Raw genomic sequence first — 22189 nt, 5'->3', positions numbered from 1 at the left:
ATTAATATATATATTTATATATTTCTTTGTAAATATTAATATTTCTTTCATGTAATCATTGGCACCAAGTGAGGTGATATATATAATAAATATATATATATTTATATTTAAATATTTCTTTGTAAATATTCATATTTCTTTCATGTAATCGTTGGCACCAAGTGAGGCACCACATCCTGTTGATAGTACTGTATAATTTTAATACGCATTACCGCCACCTACAGGGCTGGAGTGAAACAATATTGCCCAGCATGTCATCATATTTCAATTCAAGCTCATTGTTCCCTGTTGTCCTTATTTAAAAACCTATTTCAGATGAGGGCAACACATGGATTTGACCCCTGTTATTTCTCATCACCGTCCCGCTTTACTTAAACACACTTTTCCACTGTGTGTGCTTTGAGACATAAGAGCTTCGCAGCAGATGATTGCATTTATCACTGTTTGCACAGGAGAAAATAATGCCTGAAAGAAAATGATGAAAGCCACTAAGAAGCTTCGGCATACCAGTGCTGCACGGTTCACACACGGTGCCATTGGCCATGCATGCACACATCCACATCTTTGATGCACACATTCCCATTACACAGGTCAGTAGTTGATGGACATTTTCTCCTCACAGCGGTGAAGCGGTGCGATCGAAGCCCTTGTGGACGAGGTTCAACGTGTCAGGAGGTTCCTGGAGGTTACCGCTGCCTCTGCCCGCCTGGATGGAGCGGCAGGACCTGCAAGTTGGGTCAGTCGGTCAAGATACACTCTATTTGTAACTCAAGTGTGTTGTTAGAACTGGTCCATGCATGTCTGATGTTGAGGCAGGAAAACAGAATGTGATGATAATGAGGTGAAAATAATGCAATATAAGAAAATAGAATGATATTGTACTGCTTTGTTAGTTTAAATAACGGAAATATAATTACAATAGTGCATTTTGGGGGCAAAAAGACACCAATTCGGCATCATACAAATTGCAAATGGAAAGAAAAAGCATCCAGAATTAATCACACTAGGATAACAATTAGTATTAATTAATATAATTTTTTTTGCCATTTTAGTGCAAAGGAAATCACAACTTTAAAGTCCATTTTGAAAAGCCAGTAAGGATAATTCATAATGCCGCCTACTGAGAACATAGTAACTCCTTATTTCTAAAATCACAAATACTTAAACTTGCTGATATAGTTCATCTTTAAACAGCTAAAATAATGCATAAGGCTAAAAATAACCAATTACCTAAAAATGTCATCCAATACTTCAGGGAAGATCTACATTTGAAACACTTCTATGCTAGGTCTACGTTAAAAAGCCATAGCATTTCAGTATGTGGAATCAAACTATGGAATGGATTGAGTAAGGAACTCAAACAATGCACAACGATGAGCCAATTCAAGAAACAATACAAGCAGTTGATGTTTGCTAAATACAAGGATGAAGAGTCTTGAACCAGTCATGATGTGCTATGTATATCACTATATTGACAGGTACTATGGTACCCAATATGTCATTGTATGGTCATATCACCTCGTACTTCGGTTCGTGACAAAAAATAAAAAAAATTAAAAATTAAAAAAATATAAAAATTAGGAAAGCAGGAAGTGAACAAATGTAACAGTTACTGATTGTAAAAGTACCAGATGGAGGGGTAGGATTTAACAAGCTTTGCTTCTTCCTACTCCTTTTGGACATGTGGAATTGTGAACTGATTATGTGATGCATTCAATTGTAATCTGATGCATGTTCAAATGAAATAAAACCATTATCATTTTGAAAAACATTGCAACGCTAATTATGTTTGCTAAGATTCAAATAAGGATTCTAATGACCTGAACATGAACTTACATTATCCAATTGGATTGAAAACAACTCTCATTACTGAGCCACGGGGGAACTCTTCACAGATTTCCACTCTGAAATCTTTCATTTATCGAATCTACTGCTAATTCTAAATGAGACCTTCGATGCTAGTAAAAAATTGTATTTTCGTGAGTGGAATGTCAAGCAATAGAAAGTGTAATATAATTCTCCCACAGACCCTTCAGGACCTCCAGCATCATTGTGCTGCATTCATTTATACTGACAAGCCTGTTCCTGTGGGCATGATGGTGTTGGATCGTTGTCAGGGAAGGGGATATTGTGTACAGTCAGGTCACATACACACATTGTATATACTGTACTAGTACAGCTGCCTGGGGATTGTAAAGTTAAAAAAAAAACAAAGAACCATATTTCACAATGACTCCCCCTGTGCGACAGTGATACATAACTCTGACACTTGATAATCCCCTCTAGCTCTCTAGTACACTCGAACTCACCACACACATATACACTGCTTTTAAGATGAACAACCTGAGCTCATACCGTAGGTTGACCAGTGGCGTTTTTATATGGGAAAAAATGATGCTGCACACAGCAGATCAAACAAGCTGAGTGTCAGGTTTCATTTGAAGATGTGTAGTGAAGCCTGGTCTCCCTTCCTTTCCATTAAGCTGTCCGCCGTGAAGTGGTGGGCGTATTTTGCATAATAGTGGACCTTTAAAGCCCACGCTGGTGAAAGGCAATTATTTGCATGACATATTATGCGCACAGTAGTTGAGAAAGTAGCATGCTTTGATTGCCCCTAAGTGGCTACTGACTTCGTTGTCTATCATGGTCGACCTCCCCCAGGTTTCATCACTAGTAATAAGCCAAGGGGGTCACACATTCACATATACATTTTGAAAATATATGATAATATTCATTCATTTATTCATTTTCTGCCGCTTATCCTCACAAGGGTCGCAGGGGGTGCTGGAGCCTATCCCAGCTGTCTTCGGGCGAGAGGCGGGGTACACCCTGGACTGGTGGCTAGCCAATCACAGGGCACATATAGACAAACAACCATTCACACTCACATTCATACCTATGGACAATTTGGAGTCACCAATTAACCTAGCATGTTTTTGGAATGTTGGGAGGAAACCGGAGTACCGGGAGAAAACCCACGCATGCACAGGGAGAACATGCAAACTCTACACAGAGATGGCCAACGGTGGAATTGAACCCCGGTTTCCTAGCTGTGAGGTCCCGCGCGCTAACCACACGACCGCCGTGCAGCCCATGATAATATTATTTAAAATATATATATATGATAATATTACCTCTCCGTGAATCACCACCAGAAGACCCTTATGAAAAAAACCAAGAGGAGGAACCGTACCTCGCCCGGATGTGGGATACCGGGGCCTCACCCTGGAGCCAGGCCCGGGGGAGGGGCTCGCAGGCGAGCGCCTGGTGGTCGGGCCTTCACCCGTGGGGCCCGGCCGGGCCCAGTCCGAAGAAGCCACACGGGATCTCCCCCTTGTAGACCCACCACCTACGGGGGCAAGCATAAGGGTCTGGTGCATTGTGTGTTGGGTGGCGGTCAAGGGCGGGTGCCTGGGCGGCCAAATCTGGTTCTTGGGACATGGACCCAGACGCCTCCCTGGTGAGGTGTTCCGGGCATGCAGACCTAGGACACGCTGGAGGGATTATGTCTCACAGCTGGGCTGGGAACGCCTTTGTGTCCTCCAGGTGGAGCTGGAGGAGGTTGGCCGGGGACCGGGAAGTCTGGGCTTCCATACTGAGACTGCTGCCCCCGCGACTCGGACCCGGATAAGCGGAGGGAAATGGATGGATGGATGATAATAATATTACCTTTTTTGTCTTTTTTTGTCTTTTTAGACACAGATGAGTGTGAAATGAACACATGCGTTCACGCACGGTCTTGTCGCAATCTGATTGGAGGGTACTTGTGTGACTGCCTTCCTGAATGGGCAGGGCCGAATTGTGACATCAGTGAGTGAATTTCCTCTTCTTGTTATTCATTGCATTATTTATATAAATGCAAATAAGACACATACTAGACATGATCAGAGTTACGATTGTGTCTTTTCTCATTTATCAGGGAACAGCAGCTGTTGGGGGTTGTGCCTCAATGGTGGACGTTGCGAGGTGAACTGTCCATATCCCAGCTGGCTTGATTGTTTCTGACTAGCAGCTAATTTGCATGCATTTCCACAAATTACTCTCAATTATGTTGCACTGTCATGGTCTGATGTAAATTGTCCTGCATTAGGACCAGCTATCAGGGCCCAGATGTTTATGCCCGCCTGGTTTCTCTGGAAAACACTGCCAAATCCCCCCAGGTCCTTGTGATAGCGCCCCCTGTCTGCACGGTGGGAAGTGCATGGAGAAGGACGAAGGGACCGCAACCTGCAACTGTCCTTTTGGATATTCTGGAATCCGCTGTGAGGTCGGTAGAGCGCCAAGGACCCCAAATTATGACACAGTTTATACATTTATTTTTATGTGTGTTTTATGTATTTTTCAACATTTCTGTAAGTTCCAGATAATTACAGCATTTCATTAGAGGACAAGGGGTATAGAAAATGGATGGGTGGATGCTGCCTCTGTCCACCAGAGGGAGACAGATTAGCCCAGAGCACAGAGGGAGGCTGACGTCATTGCAGCGCCCCAGCAGGCAGCAATAAATTATTTTTCTTGGAGGCACTGCATTATGGGAAAATATTTTATTTTTTGGCCAAATTAAATTCATATTAGTACTTGTTTGTTTATCTCTTAGACATACCTTTTGAGTGGTAAGTTGCTGTGTGATGAGCTTAGAGGTTTTTTTTGTAAGATGACACCGTGCGTCATTCCAAGCTACTGTGATAATAACAACAACAGTAAAATGAATGATAATAGATTGGCACTTTTTATTACAGCTGAACAAAGCATTTCATTAAAGGACAAGGGGTATAGAAAAAGGATGGGTGGATGCTGCCTCTGTCCACCAGAGGGAGACAGATTAGCCCAGAGCACAGAGGGAGGCTGACGTCATTGCAGCGCCCCAGCAGGCAGCAATAAATTATTTTTCTTGGAGGCACTGCATTATGGGAAAATATTTTATTTTTTGGCCAAATTAAATTCATATTAGTACTTGTTTGTTTATCTCTTAGACATACCTTTTGAGTGGTAAGTTGCTGTGTGATGAGTTTAGAGGGTTTTTTTTATAAGATGACACCGTACGTCATTCCAAGCTACTGTAATAATAACAACAACAATAAAATGAATAATAATAGATTGGCACTTTTTATTTCAGGTAGTGTTGGATCTTTGCAACCCCAACCCCTGCCAGGAGGGGGTGCCCTGTCACAGCATAGATGGCAGGTACATGTGTGCTTGTCCTGAGGGTTACTATGGCAACAAGTGCCTGAGCTTGAAGAATCCTTGTTTTGGTCCACACTGTCCAGGTAAGAGGAGTGTTTTTTTTTAAATAGCACAACGCCTCCAATTATTTCATCATTAATGTCCGTCCCCCCTCCTCCAGGTGCCATGTCGGACACAACCAGTGGGGGCGTCAGCTTCTACATGATCCTGGTGGGCATCTTGGCTTTGGTGATGCTGTGTGGCTGCGCTACCTGTGCCTTCATATTTTCTCATATCCATCACAAGCGGAAGAAGCAGCAGGCCGTTCCGCCGGAAGAAAGCATCAACAATCAGAGGGAGTTTGTCAACCTCATTCGAAATGTGGACCGCCCCCTCCCCGTCGCTCTGATTCCTTCGGCCACCACCACCCTCACCGAGACACCAGATCCCGCCCCTACCACCGACGCCACCGCCCCACGTTGCTACGAGGAGATCGAACTCACGCTTCCATATCCCTCCCCTGCGCTAAAGCCGCTTCAAAGTGGACATCCCAAAGTGGACATTTCCAACCAAGAGAGGGAGAAGCTGAACCGCATCCACTGCACAGACAACCAAGAACTAGAAGTCTGACCTTTGAACTCTCTGGCTTATTATTTTATCATGCATACTTTGCACTCTTCTGCTCACAGGGTCCACTTTTCGGTATGGAGGTTCTTTTTTGGGATGCACATGGGCCTCATCTCAGCTCAGATAGACCAGTATGTCTTTGAAGGCACCGTGATGTTTAACGTTATGATCTTGGACACTTGCAGTGACCTCGCAGTGCCTGGAATTGTGTCAGACTGCCTATTTGTAATTCAGGACAATATTTGACTAAGTGGGTCAATGAAGGAATGAAAGGATGATTATTTAAAGTCCAAGTGAATGAATGTGCTTGTATATTATTGTATTTACAAGGGAAATAGCTCCACTGTGTCCATTAACTGGACATTTGGACTTGATGTGATTGTGCAAGTCAAAGACACAAACCTCAGAGTTGTGCTTTAAAGCCTCATGAAATTGTTTTTTTTTTTTAAACAGTTGCCTGTATTGTCTTTGTGATGCTGCAATTTGTCAACGTAGATGTTTTTTCACCCCACTCTACATGTAAAATATTTTTTGTACATAAATGTATTGTACATATTGATGCTCTTTTTTTTTGTACTGTGCTTCGGTATGAGATCACTTTTATTGTATTACTTGGTCTCAGATGACGTTCCAGCAAAATGTGGATTGTAATAAAAGTGCATTTACCAGTTTGGATTTATCGGGAACGGGAGTTATTATTCAAATTCTCAGGTTAAACTAATAATGTTCTCATAATAAATCACATTAGATTGTGTACATATGAATGAATGCCATGCATATAAACATGTTGAACTCAGTGACAGTGTATGAAAGGAAAAGTTTTTTTTTTTTTGTCAAGGCAGTGGGATGCAAAAAAAAGACAGTTATGCCCAATGTGACCTTTGGCCTGTGCAAACAGCAGCAGGCTAGAAAAGGCTTCCCGTAACCGCCCTGGTTAGGAGGAAATGTAGGAAACAGACGCATGCACACTCACTCTGCTGCTTGGCTACGACCCTCCATACACCTGCAGTGTGCCACAGGATGTCACAGACTACAACATTTGCTGAGCCTCTGAGAACAGTCTTGAATGCACCTTAATATTGTCCAACTTGTGTCAGGATTACTACAACCTGCTATGGTGCAATATCCAAGATATTCCATGATGGACACTCCATTTTCTATGATGCGTAATCCTCATGGGGGGGTGGGGGGTATGTTGGATCAATTAACTTAACATGCATATTTTTGGAATGTAGGAGGAAGCCGGAGTACCTGGAAAAAAACCCATATACACATGCAGGGGGACAACATTCAAACTCCAAATTTAGTGTAATATGAATTATAGGGGAATATATTGGACAATAATAAAATACAATTAAGAAATATGTAAATTAATACACAACCACACACTGTAAGCAATTGACATTTTTTTTGATTCAGCACTTCCCTAAAAAAACCGTTGTTGAGTTTTAAACAGTTGCACTTCCGGCCAGTAGGGGGCAGTTGACCATCACCGACCTCAGACTCCACGAAGAAGAAAACCAGCGCGGAAGAAGAAGTCGTGTACGGTGGCCTCTTGGGTCATCGAATAATAAACCCAGTTGTGTAATAGTTGCCAGTGAAACAGGTAAGCAGTTGAATTCAAAATTACATTAAACATGCTTTCTCGAACTGTAGTGAGGTACATAATTGTTGACTTGTTAGTTTCGCGGCAATTAGCCTAGCTAAGCTAGCTAAGCTAAACTAGGGTAGTTTAGGCCCTACGACTGCACGCGTTATCGTAATTTTGCTGAGACTGATAATAAAACACGAGTAAACATGTATTTTTGTTGTATTTCTATTTGTGTCAGTATATGTTTAAAACAAAAGCGAATGCATGACGTAAGGCGTGTAAGTCAAAACAGTCAGACAACCCTAGCTGTCTGTAATCTCCATAGTCAGGTTAGCTGCTAGCAGTTTCCGTCATAATTCCAAAATATGAGCTAAAGAGAAGTTTGCTAACGCTATCCTTTTTTTGAGAAATAATCGTCTTAATCGGCAATTCAGCGTGATTTATACTTATAGTACAACATTTTGAAATGTGTAAAAATCAAGTCAGTGATTATCAACTTCAACTTTAATTAATGCAGCAAATATTAAATAAGTCTGAACAGATTTTGTACAGAAAAATAGTTCCTTTGGTCCCAATTGCTTTAACATGGAGTCATCCACTATGAATACTGTTTGTGTAGCATGTTGCTTGATGACAAAAAGTAGTGCATTTCGTCCGAAAAATCTTATAATGTCCATCACCTTTTACAGTGTAACTCAAAGGATCACCCTCTGTGATGTATTTTTGTTTGATAGAGTATTACTTTCATATCCAAGAAACATTCCTGAAAGCTGTCATTTACCTTCCCACCTTAAATCCCTGCAGCAGCCGTGCCCCGCCGCGCCCCCACCCCCAGCGGAGCCGTCATGTGGCAGGAGGCCCGCAAACACGAGCGCAAGCTCCGTGGCATGATGGTTGACTACAAACGGCGAGGCGAGCGTCGCCGGGAGTACTACGAGAAGATAGTAAGAGACATTGTCACTTAGCGACTCTTGCATAATAAGAAATATAGACCTTCTGACTCCTCAAACTCGATCTTCCGGCCCTCAGAGGGTCTTGTGTTGTTCTCTCACTGCCACCTAGTTTTTCCTGTAATGGAGTTTAGAGTTGAACTGACACATTTTAGGATTGTGAGCTACAGCGGTATAGTTTAAAGTTACCGTCTTACATTCTCATTTTATCTCTTCAGAAAAAAGACCCAGCCCAGTTTCTTCAGGTTCATGGCCGAGCCTACAAAATTCACCTGGATCCTGCTGTGGCCGTGGCTGCAGAGTCTCCTATCAACATGTGAGGGACACGCGCACAAAAGTCAGCTTAACCATTCTAATCTGAATATGCTTTAACATTAATTAATTACTTAACAAATACAAAAGCTACTGTTTTGATCTTGATGTCAAATGAACTTTTCTCATTCACTCATGTAAATCTGTGATATGTTGATGCTCACTGTAGCGTGTTCTTTTCTAAAGGATGCCCTGGCAAGGAGATGCCAGCAACATGATTGACAGGTTTGATGTGAGAGCTCATCTGGACTATGTCCCCACCTACACGCCTGCGCTGCTTAGCACCACGTGAGTCTGCCATAGTTGTTCCATGTTTTCATGTCATTCAGCAATTTCCGTATCATTTTCGTTTGTTCGAATGAACATTTCAATCACATTTACTTGCACTAGCATAAATATTCCAGTAAATTTTGTGGCATTTCCCACAGGAATGCAATGTAATTGGTGGAGGAGAGGGTCATCCCTATGACAGTCTCAGGGACAGGGACTAATCGCAGCTTACATTAAAAAACTAGCATTTCTAATATTTTCTGTAATATAATTATTCATTTCTATGGATTTAAATGTGTTTTAAAAGAGAAATTACATTGAGTTTGCAATAATAAAAAAAAACCCTAAACTGTATTATGGAAAGCCGGAAGTGAACAAATGAAACAGTTACGGATTGTAAAAGTAATCTATATTAGGAAAGCAGGAAGTGAACAAATTAACAAACAGTTACTGATTGTAAAAGTACCAGATGGAGGGCTAGGATTTAATAAGCTTTGCTTCTTCCTACTCCTTTTGGACATGTGGAACTGTGAACTGATTATGGGATGCACTCCGTTGTAATCTGATGCATGTTCAAATGAAATTAAACCATTACTATTACCATTTTGATTATATGTTTTATGACTATTGCACTGTGTTTGCCCCAGTATTTTCATTTGTACATTTCATGAAGGAAAGCTACATTGAGGCAAATCTTTAACAATAAGCATATCTGAATGTTCCTAAACAGAAAACAAACATTTAGAATTTAAAACAAGTATCATAAATAAACAAATCTTATTTTGAGCTGACACTGTAATAAAAAAAAACATGTTTGTGTCAGTGTGAGAGGTCTCACTCGCTCACATTTTGTCTTTGCTGAACTTTTGTGGGTGAGTTTAAGAGCGAATATGCTAATAATAAAGAAAAATAGTAATACAAAAATATGCTTGCGGAATATTGTTTTGCCCATAGTTCCAAAATTTTATGTAATTATTGTTGCACACTGAATCAGTTCCCTTATGATAAAAACGTTTTATTTCTGTCTGCTATTAAATGTGATTAATTCTGAGTTAACTCTGAAAAAATGCGACTAATTGAGATCAACAAAAGTTATTAACAGCATTGATTGACAGCCCTAGTTATAATACACCGAAAATGAAAATAAATATGTGATCCAGTTGCACATAAGGATTGTGAATGATGGACAGTTCCCCTTTAAGAGGTGATAGATGGTCCTGCAGCCAAATCAAGTTGAGAAGCACTGATTTGAGACGGTACGCCCGAAAGCGTGAAAATTAGTTTGCGGACTGTGTGCGTATTGTTTATGATTAAATTACACAATTCGTGACTGAAAATGGTGTGCATAGGCAAAGTCAAGTATGCGTCCCTTCACAATTTCATGCCACTGGTTTAAGTATTATCTATTTAAGGCAAATATATAAGTTGGTGTCATGATAAAATGACACTAACATCAAATTGTTTTATCCCCAGAACTCCAGAGCAGGAGATGGAGGAGAGGAGGTGCAATTATGAGCGCTACAGAGGCCTGGTGCAGAACGACTTTGCCAACAGTGAGTAATACACAATGTCAATCTTTCAGCACAACTCATTAATTTGTCACACAATGTGACCGTAATTGTCCATGAACTTGTGCTCTTGCAGTCTCCGAGGAACAGTGTTTGTACCAGATTTACGTGGATGAGCTCTATGGTGGTCTACAGAAACCAAATGAGGATGAAAAGAAAAAGTATGCAAACATACACACACCTTGATACCCTGCAAAGATAGAACTCAAGAGGGACGAGATCCGGGGATCTGATCCAAAATATAACAAAAATATACATTTTCCAATGTGTGGAAACTTATAAATATGTAAATATACCATACTTCTTACAACAGTTATACCATAAAAGAGACCGCTGACCGTGTGGTGCTGAACGGGTGCTATGGGGGAGGTTGAGAGACACGATAGCTTTGACCTTACAGTGTTCAGTCTGTGGTCACCTCCTCCTATGTAACCAGTATGATGCCCACAAAAAACATTTTGTTTTTAATCCATTACCTTAATTCCAACCCCCTATAGCAGAGGGTGGCCAACCAATCAGAGACTAAGAGCCACTTTTTTTTCATACACATGGGCACACATGAACATCATCCCATGCCTTCATCACGTATGCACGCACACGAAGGACCCTGCTCAGCCAGATTCATTGAAAACATCCCACACCAACATGATAATATCATGAGTTAGTGATTTAACAGCAGTATTAATATCCGATATTCTGCGTTCAACACTGTGGCGGGTCAGTTGGATGTCTGATACGCTCCGTTTTAGTTTGTCGTCAATATTTCAACGGCGTCAATGAGGCATTTTTTTTTAATGAAGTCCCCTTAGTTGTATGGCTTTTTAGTCTGTGCGATGTTCCAAGCCAGTTGATATGATGCAAGCATTACGGTCTCCGAGTGTTTCGTAAACTTGACCAACTTGTGCTTTGCGAAGTTCAGTCCCTTTTGGGAACTTCCTGTTCGATGTTAAGATGGAGTGAGCTGAAGTGACGCTGAAGATCGAAAGCTTTGAAATGCGCTAACTAATGCTGCGTGACATAAGACAGACCGAACTCTCCCATTCTGTCAAAAAATTCCTGTGTTCTTCATATTTTCGTTTAACTGTGCATTTTTTCCCTGCCATTTTGAGAGCCAACTTAACGGAAATTGTTTACAATTCAAACAATGTCACGCCAGATATTCTCTCGTCATGCGTTTGACGTCACTCTAACAGGCTTACCTCGTCAGCGTGCCATCTAGCAGTAAGGGGAATGAATGGCAGCATCAGTCAAGCATTTTTGACGCATGTCATGTGAAAGCTCCAGGAGAGCAGCATGAAACTAGCTAAAGAGTCGCATGAGGCTCGCAAGCCGGTGGTTGGCCAGGCCAGCCCTATAGTTAGTTGCAGACATTCAAGGACATCAACCAGCCCTCTCAGGCCCTTTTCTTCGAGTGCCACACTTGTGGATCACTCAAGCTTGCGGTCCAAGTTGACCCCCGAGGTATTTATGGTGTATATACGTAGGAGGTATATACTGTATGTTACCTGCTCCACATCACTACCAGCTTACGGCGGTGGGCGGCCTTCTTACAGCTGAAATTAGCATCTTCCTTTTGTCTTGTCCACATTCAGCTGCAGATAATTTCTCCCCACGCCACATCAGTCATTCACCCTAAAACATCCCACTATATCCGTGTCATCAGAATATTTTTATCGATGACACGACTTGGAAGAGTACTTCAAATGCGCAGTGTAGGCGGTGCACAGGAATGGGGGAACTCGCTCTTCCCTCAGGAGGCTCTGATGTTGCACAGATCTGAAGCCTCACACACACCGCGGTCTGCTTGTCGGGTAGTTTGTGATGAAGGTGATGAGGGGAGGCGTCCACTTCCATGCTCCGACTTTTCCCTAAGCGGCCTGGGTTGGATGCTGTTGAAGTCAGAATAGAAATCGAAGAATATAATGCGGATCGAAGTGTTTGGTCTGTCCAGGGAGGACTAGGCCCTCTGCAGCGGATATATAAACGGCATGGTCCACCCCACATGGGGCTGGTATGTGTACTCCAGTGGGTCTTTCACTGCACACATCTAAGTTGTCAGGTGTGCAAGCACCAGCGTCTCCATGACTTTTTAAGATTGAAACCAGTGAACTCTCTCATCCCACTTTAGACAGCCCAGACATTATTTTTTGCCTGTTTCTCGCTTAGCTTTCTTCAGTAGATGTTTCTGTTTCCCCTTTTCAGTTCATTTCGTACCTTCCTGAGTTCTGTCTTGTCACCAGTATTGATAATGGTTTCCTTACCCAAGCATCTGTATATGATTTTTGACAAACCTATTTCACTCGTGATGCAGGTTGGCTGAGAAAAAGGTTGCCATTGGTTATACGTACGAGGACAGCACCGTGACAGAGCCTGACCCGGCATCTGACAAGGACGACGATTCGGAGAACAGCGAATCCGAAGAAGATGAGGTTATCCCAGATATCGGTGAGCAAACACCCTCTAGAGCCGGGGTCTCAAACACAAGGCCCGCGGGCCAAATGGGGCCCGCAGGACACTAGTTTGAGGCCCCCGCCTTGATATGAAAGTTTAATGTTAGTGCGGCCCGCGCAAGTTTGATATGGATGCTGTATGGTATCATGTACCCAGAAAAAATTATTACGTTTGATTAATGTTCATGTTAAAGGTTAAATAACTGTTAATAGTTAACCTCCCTATCCGTGTGGAAGTGGTAAGTTTTTGGCTATTTAAGTTTAAAGGAAATAACTTTTAGGTCGCTAGCTCTCTAGTTTGCTAGTTAGCATGTGTCTCAAGACCCTGCAGTTGAGCAATATGTTGTAAATAAAAAAAGTATAAATGTGACTATAGTCGTGTTTTGTCTACAGGGCTCTAATAATACTTTGTTAATTTTAATCTGAAAAAAATAATTTGTCTACCCACCAACTATATGTGGTTTCTTAAGTTTTTACTATTTGCCATTTTATTATTATTATTATATTCATTTATTACTGATTGATTTTCTTTATTCTTGATTTGTTTATTTATTTTTCATCTTATTTTGTGTAGAAAAATAAAACATTCCACTGTTCTCAAATATCTTACTTTTTATCAGAGCTTTTCTTGTAGAAAATTGGAACCAAAGCGAAGTTTTTTCAATTTTTTTTTGTAAGTAAATTGAGTTTGAGACCCCTGCTCTAGAGGCATTCTGTACTACAACTATTACGTTAGGCGTTTGACCAAAAATACGCTAATTTGCAGGATCACGAATGCTGAATAAGAAATACACAGAGATAACCACTGTATGTCATAGTTGTGTTTGCATGCGTTTGCAGATGTGGAGGTTGACATTGACGAGCTGAACAAAGAACAGGAAATGGAACTCAACAAAACCGCCACCCCTTACGGCATGGCTGAAGGAGACTTTGTCAGGTAGCGTTTAATAACATTTTACATAACATTACAACTTACTGCAGTGTTGTTCCCATTTTTGACAGCAGAGGGCGCTAGTTCCACTATGAAAGGACTGCAACTGTCGGGTGCAATCAGTTACGTCTGACACCTCTGTTTGATTTTTGACACAAGTACAGTGAAGCAATAATGTAAATGTATAGGATTACATTTAGACATATTGAGTTAAGATGTGCATTCGCTTTTTTATGCTAATGATATGGTGGTTTTGTTGCTTGAGGGGTTCAATTCCATGTTTATTTTTGAGTAGCAGTAAACAAACGTTATTAAGGAAGTACTGAGCTTGACGGTATGTACGGCAACTGTGTCCATCAGGATGTTGAGGAAGGACAAAGAGGAGGTGGAGGCCATCAAGCATGCCAAAGCGCTGGAGGCAGAGAAAGCCATGTACTCGGTTAGTACACGTACTCTTGTTATGACGTCTCTTTGCTTGCTGCTCGTTGTGTGACATGTTGGGTGATTTCAGGGCCGCCGTTCTCGCCGACAAAGGAGAGAGTTTAGAGAGAAAAGATTAAAAGGTCGACAGATCAGCCCACCAAGGTAATATTTTTGCGTGACTATATATATAAAAAATGTCTATATAAAAGTATTAATTAAAGCACACTACCAGTGACACAATTAATGGGAGAAATCTCTTATTGTATGCAATTGTTCTAATGGACTAGCAAAAATACCTTTTTATTTCAACTATGATGAAATATTTAATAGCTCCAGTATGAATAGCAAGCCAACAGAACTTGTTTACATAAAGCTTACAATGGTATTCAAGCATTACATGGACAATTTATGTTTATCATAACTCATACTTTGCCTTACTGTACTACTATAATACACAATATTTGGCATTAATGGCTTTATTATTATTATTTTCTTGTGCTCATCAATCAGCTACGCAAGGAGAGACAGTCCCACCTACGATCCTTACAAACGGTGAATTTATTTTCCCCCTCTCTTCCCTTCTGTAAGCCATATTATGGCATGTGTGCGTTCATGTGTGTTACACTCAGGAATTGTTTGATTTCTCTTTTTCTCAGGCCCGAGTCAGAATCCAGCTCTGAGTCGCGCTCGCGCTCTCGGACGCCGGGTCCAGAGAAAATCACCTTCATCACCAGCTTTGGAGGCAGCGATGACGAAACGGTAGCAGCAGCAGCAGCAGCGGCAGCATCACAAGCCGGCGCCCCCCACGCCTCCTCCAACGCGCAGCACCCTGCAGGTCATAGCAGGGGCTCCCGGTCGGTAACTTTCCCTTCTCCTGGCTTTTCATTGGTTAGTCTTTTTGACCGTTGACATGATCACTGCAGAGGCTGATTCCCAATGCTGATAGTATTTGATGGTGAGGTTTGTTAATCTGCAATGACACCACCGTGCATGATGCGGCAAGAGTTTTTCTTCTCATGTGACTCCATTGGACTACTTTTGTGTGCATGTCGATTTACTAGCAATAAAAGTTGTATCAATCAAAGGATCATACAAACAGCAGGCTAGTAACTGTGGCGTTCGTGTGGCTAAAACTTAGCTTTTGTATTTGTTCAGGAGACGAAGGTCATCATCCAGTCGTTCTCCTTCGTACTCCTCATCCCGCTCTTCATCACCGTCTTCCTCATCCTCCCGTTCACGCCGCAACCGACGAGGACGGCGGGGAAGGGACGGGCGTCGTTCCCATTCCCGCTTGAAACGATATTCCCGATCGTACTCGCGTGACAGGGGAGGATCCCGCAGGAGACGCGACCGATCGAGATCGCGATCGCGATCCAACGACCGTGATGGAGAGCGGCCGAGAGACCGGGAGAGGAGACGATACACTTCAAGGAGGCGAACAAGGTCAAGATATGTCCTGGAATTTTTTAAACAGGTATAGCCTCGACCTGAATTCACTTTTTTTTTTTTTTTTGTACCAGATCCCGCTCCAGCTCACGGCAGGGGGGCTCCTCACGGCGAAGCGTCCGACGCAGTGGCAGTCATCGGCGGGGCGAGAGCGACAGCCGCAGTCCCTCGCCGTCTCCCAGTCGCCTCAACCACAGCCCCTCCCCTGAGCACAGAGGACCCCCCGATCCTTCAAAAACAATTACCGACAAACTAAGAAAGTAAGACCGTGAAGGCAATCTGACGGCGATGGCGTCGTCGACCCTCCTTGCCGTCCATCGCTAACCGCTCAATGCTTGTCATCCATCCCTGCAGGCCTGAAACAGCGGGTGGTAAAAAGACGGGAGCTGCCAAAGTCAGTAAGAATTTGATCTCACTGAGCTTTCTTGCTAAAGCCTACTACGCCTCCCTCATCCCTGACAGGCTGACAAGGTGTCCAGCACATGGGGATGGAGAAGCCTTTGTTGCCACTCAAAATAATCATTCTTTTCTTGTTTAACCCCCTCCACCCGTAGCCTTCGTCTTACACAAGTGAAGTGAAACATGTTGCTCCAGTGGACTTAAAGTGGACTTCAGGCACCGTTATTACCATTATTGTGTTGCGTGTTCATATTTACATGTTTTTTTTGTTGTTTTTTTTTTTCAAACGTTCATACATACTCCTGAGCCATGGTTCGTTCAGGGATATGTTGGGTGTGTTCTGGACAAACGTCTGGGCTTGTTTAAACAAATGAAGGTTTTTTATGTCTTACAGTTTTAAACGGTGAGATCATTTGGTGCGATTTGTCGTTTACTGTCAATCACTCTGGACGTTTGGGCTGCCCTTCTCGCTGCTGCTTCTCCTCCTGGCAGAGAAAGAGGAGCTTTGCATACACGCCAGCCCTCAGTTTGAGTAGTGCTCCCGTGTTTGACTTGCCTGCGGTGTTGTGACCTGCAGTTTTTCTTGCCTGGCCAGGTTTAAACAGCCCACTGCTGGGTGTGTCGGCAGCAAAATGCCACTGGCTCTTTTGTGAACTCGCCGGACCTGAACTTGCACTTGTTTCACGTAGTGTCCCTCGCTGTTCCCTCAGCTGTCCTACTGCATTAATCTCCCCTGACACTGTTTGGTGTATTCCAAATTTACTGGACACTTGTGTGGTGGCTTCAGGAGCTGCTGCCGCTAACACTCTATATGTAGGGCCTCATTTACCTGTTGTCTTTTCGACCGAATAATCCACAAACAGTACTATGTGTGAAGTGGACATTATCCAAATTATGTCGTAGCACATCTAAAACGTTTTTCTGTGTATTTTTTTTGCTAACACGGTTGTGTTGCCCACAGTCCAAGTTGACACCACAGGAGAAGCTCAAGCTACGTATGCAGAAGGCCCTCAACAAGCAGTGTAAGTGCAGGAGCCGTGAGTGTGTGAAACATTTTTACTATTTTTAAACTATTTTACAATGTGCTGCAAAACCGCCAATGACCACAAATGGTCACCGGGCTGCTCTTTGGACACCCCAAATGAAAGGTTGTTACTGCAGTCCGATACCCATCAGATGGCGTTTTAAGAACAAAAATGTCTTCTTCAGCGCTACAAAATTGCCAGTTTCAAATTTACACAAACGCACCAAATGTGGTACATTGAAAGTTTTATTCTCTGAAGAGAAAAACGTACCTGGTGGCTTCCGATGTTGTTGCATGACAAGGAGATCCCATCTGAGATGTTTTCATGGCACTGTCATGATTTGGGGTGGTTTTTTTTTTTTTTTTAAATGGAGCTTTGGGTTGTGCAGGGGTGTCAAATGGCAGCTGTAGTCTATTTGATCAGCTGATGAACCATTGATAATGGTTGTTTACAATAGGTATTTTATTTTTTTTGTTTTATTTTTATTTTATTTTATTATTATGATATTTTTTATTATTTATTTTTTTAAGGTTATTTTTGGCTCAAAGCCATGTTTTCTTTTTTGCATTTTGAAGCCAAAATCCAAAAATTTGGATCTGGAATGTATTAGTTCAGTCATTATTTTTGGTGTTGTTTTGTCATTTTTAAATGTGTATATATTTTTAACATAATTACATATTTTTTCCTCTGGCAGCCAAGGCGGATAAGAAAGCAGCCCAGGTGAAGATCCAACAACAGGAGCATAAACGACAGGTGTGTTGACTTGAATTCAGCACAGCAGCAACAAAGACTCATTCTCCTCCATTTCCTCTTATTGCTACGTGGTTATTTTACAGGAGCGAGAGGGAGAACTGCGAGCCATGGCACGCAAGATACGCATGAAGTAAGGCAGTGTGTGTGTGTTTTGTGTGTGTGTGTGTGCGCGCAGGTGGACTGTTTGGTATTTGAGTGTGTTGCAACCGTCTGACCCCAAGGCTTTTTTTTTTGTGTTTAGGGAGCGTGAGCGGCGCGAGAAAGAGCGCGATGAATGGGAGCGACAGTACGGCCGGCAGAGCCACTCGCCCTCTCCCTCCAAATATGGTAAGTAAGACTTCGGGATCTCTTTCTCTCTCTCTCGCTCTCTCTCTCTCTCGCTCTCTCTCTCTCTCTCTCTCTCTCTCTCTCTCTCTCTCTCTCTCTCTCTCTCTCTCTCTCTCTCTCTCCAGAAGCCACGTGGGGCCTCCCAAAGCAAAGATTCACGATTTATGTTTTCTATTGGCATAAAAAAAATGCTGTACGTTTGACTTAAAGCACCAATGGCCACTCATTGGTCAACTTAACATTCGTCGAGGATACAGAGTTATACCTGCAGTATTATACGTCCTTGTTCTTGCTGCCTGCCGTCTCCCGTGGGATGCAGTCACTTCACAGTTGTCCTCCATTGTTTTTTAGTTTGATAGCAATGTGCCGTTGTGTTCAAAATGGCCGGCTTTAGCCGTTTTCCACGTTTTCCATTCCAATGTCAGTGATGCTCCCGGTGACAGTTTTACAGGCCCCAAGAGGTTCTTGTGGCTTGCTTGTGTTTTGATGGCAGCTCTGTGTGCTCTTGTCCCTCCAGGCCGAGATTCCAGCTCATCCAGAAGGTATGTGAGAACTCCTCTTCCTCTTCATTGCCAAGCAACTCTTTGTTTTTTTTGTTCCCCCCGCCCCCCGTCTTCCCACTACTTATTCATGAGTAAGCACTGCCACACTGTAATCCAGGGGTCTTAAACTCGTGGGCCAAATGCGGCCCGCAGGATGCTAGTTTGAGGCCCTCGCCTTAATAGTTTGATATGGATGCCGTATGGTTTCATGTACCCAGAAATGACAGCTTAAAGCTGCGTGCACACCGGACACAATTGACGCGATTTTGCCCCGCCCATACGCAAGCGAACGAGCCCGCCTGTTTTCGTTTTTCTCTCATCATTCATGACTGAGATCAAAGCACTGAAAAAGTGTTTTTATTTTTTTATTTTTTTGAAAACCTGATGCGCCCCAGCCCCAAGTAAATTGAGTTTGAGACCCCTGCTGTAATCTTAGTTTATTCATTTCCATTACATCCAATGCTAATCATACTAGCATTTAAAACAATAGGGGCGTGTGTACCACTGAATGTTAGATTTAGTATTTCCAATCCAATCCACTTTATTTATTCATTCACGGGGGGTGCTGGAACCTATCCCAGCAGTCTTCGGGCGAGAGGCGGGGTACACCGTGGACTGGTCGCCAGCCAATCACAGGGCACATATAGACAAACAGCCATTCACACTCACATTCATACCTATGGACAATTTGGAGTCACCAATTAACCTAGCATGTTTTTGGAATGTGGGAGGAAACCGGAGTACCCGGAGAAAACCCACGCATGCATGGGTTGAACATGCAAACTCCACACAGAGATGGCCGAGGGTGGAATTGAACTCGGGTTTCCTTCCACCGTGCAGCCTCAATTCAAATCTATATGCCAGTAGTTTATATGAGAAATCAAAAGGATTATGCAAAAGACAGGGCAGCTGACGTCAATGCAACATATTAAAAAGCTTTCAGCAATGGGCACATTGTAGAAAATTGTGGAATCGAACCCTGGTACTCCTAGCTGTGAGGTCTGCGCGCTAACCACTCGACCGCCGTGCCGCGCACTTTATTTATATAGCACATTTTATAAACAGAGTTTCCAAAGTGCTGCACAGACTACTGAAATAAAAAGTAAAAATAAAATACAATAAATAAAGGTACAAATTGAATTTATTCCAAAACTAAAAGATCAAATAAGAAAAAAAATAGTTCTTATCATGCATTATTGTGTAATCTGTCAAGAAAGTCAACCAGTAAGTATTTTAAATGTCTTTCATTCTGACCTTTTTTGTTTCCTGGTCCTAGGAGGTCACGCTCTCATTCTCGATCCCGCTCTCGGTCCCGCTCCCGGTCTCGCTCTCGCTCCAGGAGTCCGTACAGCCGATACTGAAATCATCCAAGGGTCAATGTTGGAAATATCTGAAGAATAAAGCAGCACCGAGGACAGGGTGGTCAAGTTGTTGACAAACACATCTACACCTCAAAGTATGTTCTCTTGCCAACTTTGACCTCTTTGCTAATTCCTATCTTCATTTTTTTTTTTTTGCCGTCAGTCGCTGCAGGGTTATTAAACCGGTTTATGTTTTTTTGACCTCTGCATGCTCCTCGTTATGTTTCTTTCTTTCTTGAACACTTCCTCTCATATTTCTATAAAGTGTCTCGCATTGAGCATTTTGCCTTTTTTTTAGCTTCCATGTCTTCCTTCACAACACTGAACAAAACATTTTTTAGGTCATGTAACCCTGATTCAATGAGATCCTCGCTTGCTCCTTTTCTAAATCTTTCTGCTGACTGGCATGTCCAAAATAAAAGTCATCATGATGCAAAATGAGCATTAATACGTCTTTAAGTGAATGGTGTCTTTTTAATGACGGAAGCCTTTATTGAATAGAAAGTGGATTCGTACCAGACTTTTTTCTAAAGCCGTCCCTCACGGTACCAGACATTTTTGATGATTTGGACCACTGTATGTACATGACATATACCAAAAGAAAGATTAGACTCCTCTTTCATTAGAAAAAAAGTTGGTTTCTACTCTTTTCCTTTCTTTAGTAATCGGCAGAAGACCATACAGTAGGTAAGTATCTGCAAAATATCAGTTCATGTTTAGCCATATACACATATCTATCCTAATTAGGGTCACAGGGGTATGCTGGAGCCTATCCCAGCTGATTTCGGGCAAGAGGCGGGGTACACCCTGGACTGGTGGCCATTCAGCCAAAATATCTGAACAACAACACCACAACATAAACACAAAACATTAAGTTATTTGTATTTTTTACAAAGACACACCATGAACAATTAACAATTTTCAGCTTTGCAACTGAACTGTGCGCATGTGTTAAAAATTTCCTCTCTGCATAACCACCTTGACGCGACACGGCAAGATGGCTTTTCACTTCTTAGTTGCTGCAGAGCATGTATTTCCATGGGAGAGATAGAGGCTGACCTCTTATAAAATGCACCAAACATGTTCTCTTCTATCGTGCAGTCGCATCATCACCTCTTTGCGTTATAAATATGCCTTTGGTAGGTGATGAAATGAGTTAAAATATCTTCCACTGAAATCAGAACCAATTTCTTTGTACTTGAACATGGGTGTATTAAAACCCCCAAACACTAGAACCGATACTGTGGAAGGGATTTGGGTCGTTGCTGTACCTTTTGGTATCAAGTGTAAAAAGACGCGAACCACAGTAAAAAAAAAACACTCTTCCTGAGCTTTACATAACAAGTGATGACGCATGATGACAAAGTCGTCTTACTGCTTTTGAGTGTGACTTCCTGCAACCTTTTAGTGTGTAAACTAAGAAAAAGCAGAGCCAGGACTTTATCCCTTCTTGAACTGCAAAATTTTGAGGCATTGTTTTTTTTTCTCATCATTTTTGGGTGAATTTTTAATTTTAGGAGCCCTCAGAGTTAACTCAATTGACAGATTGAACCTATTCTCCAAACCTTGTTTTGTTCCACCCACGTGGGCAATTGATATAAAATAATCCATCAAGTCAAAAGCACTCTCACTCCACATTATATTTACATTTATGTTGATGAATGGTAGCAATTTTCTATATCGTCTATCCTCATTTGGGTCAAAGGGGGGATGCTGGAGCCTATCCCAGCGCACTTCGGGCAAGAGTAGTTTTGTAGTTTTGAACTATAGGATGAAAAACTTTGCAGGAAATGTACTGAAATGATGTGAATGTATTTTTTTTTGTTGTTCAGCAGCATTAATATGAAAATATCTTGTGTTTCCATGCAATTTTTATATGGTTAAATTTTAACCAAAACAAAGGAAATATGTGTTATAAATATCATTATAAATCCATATAATAAATCTATTTAAATATAATAATATAATAAAATAATAAATAGAATAATATAATAAAAAATATAAATTTATTTATTTATTATAAATATGAAAATGTGGTTAAAATTTAACCA

The 22189-nt window shown here is 42.0% G+C and overlaps 2 protein-coding genes across 6 annotated transcripts in view; both read left to right on the top strand.

Annotated features, from left to right (window-relative positions):
• LOC131134224 (protein jagged-1) overlaps window positions 1–6465 on the top strand; it is a 44436-nt gene extending 37971 nt beyond the window's left edge. For 2 of the 3 annotated variants that reach the window (XM_058079257.1, XM_058079254.1), the window contains 6 exons: window positions 623–736; window positions 3697–3810; window positions 3920–3966; window positions 4091–4267; window positions 5117–5267; window positions 5345–6465. In XM_058079257.1, coding sequence (XP_057935240.1) covers window positions 623–736; window positions 3697–3810; window positions 3920–3966; window positions 4091–4267; window positions 5117–5267; window positions 5345–5793 — 1052 coding nt within the window. In that variant the 3' untranslated portion in view covers window positions 5794–6465. The remainder of the gene's footprint in view (window positions 1–622; window positions 737–3696; window positions 3811–3919; window positions 3967–4090; window positions 4268–5116; window positions 5268–5344) is intronic. The other variant, XM_058079255.1, reaches the window with a different exon arrangement.
• An 808-nt stretch (window positions 6466–7273) lies between these two features.
• clasrp (CLK4-associating serine/arginine rich protein) lies at window positions 7274–20586 on the top strand. Of its 3 annotated transcripts, XM_058079261.1 has the most exons (21): window positions 7274–7396; window positions 8186–8325; window positions 8550–8647; window positions 8830–8931; window positions 10387–10466; window positions 10558–10642; window positions 12793–12926; window positions 13772–13868; window positions 14223–14301; window positions 14374–14447; window positions 14796–14837; window positions 14942–15139; window positions 15441–15728; window positions 15806–15991; window positions 16086–16125; window positions 17092–17152; window positions 17850–17908; window positions 17992–18038; window positions 18150–18235; window positions 18753–18777; window positions 20054–20586. In XM_058079261.1, the coding sequence occupies exons 2-21, from the start codon at window positions 8227–8229 to the stop codon at window positions 20136–20138; spliced, it is 1965 nt and encodes a 654-aa protein (XP_057935244.1). In that variant the 5' UTR covers window positions 7274–7396; window positions 8186–8226; the 3' UTR covers window positions 20139–20586. The 3 variants fall into 3 exon arrangements, 2 of the variants coding, with proteins under 2 accessions (XP_057935244.1, XP_057935245.1); XM_058079262.1 differs by lacking the exon at window positions 8830–8931; XR_009131365.1 differs by lacking the exons at window positions 18753–18777; window positions 20054–20586 and having other exon boundaries at window positions 16086–16129.
• Window positions 20587–22189: the final 1603 nt, after the last annotated feature.

This window comes from Doryrhamphus excisus, chromosome 8 (assembly GCF_030265055.1).
Source record: "Doryrhamphus excisus isolate RoL2022-K1 chromosome 8, RoL_Dexc_1.0, whole genome shotgun sequence".
Taxonomy (NCBI): Eukaryota; Metazoa; Chordata; class Actinopteri; order Syngnathiformes; family Syngnathidae; genus Doryrhamphus; species Doryrhamphus excisus.
This window is presented reverse-complemented; position numbering and strand designations above follow the sequence as displayed.

Coding starts and splice junctions, on each gene's coding strand:
- clasrp (XM_058079261.1), top strand. CDS start 8,227: ATGTGGCAGGAGGCCCGCAAACACGAGCGCAAGCTCCGTGGCATGATG. Junction 13,869..14,222: donor GCTGAAGGAGACTTTGTCAG/GTAGCGTTTAAT, acceptor TGTGTCCATCAG/GATGTTGAGGAAGGACAAAG. Junction 18,236..18,752: donor GCCCTCTCCCTCCAAATATG/GTAAGTAAGACT, acceptor TTGTCCCTCCAG/GCCGAGATTCCAGCTCATCC.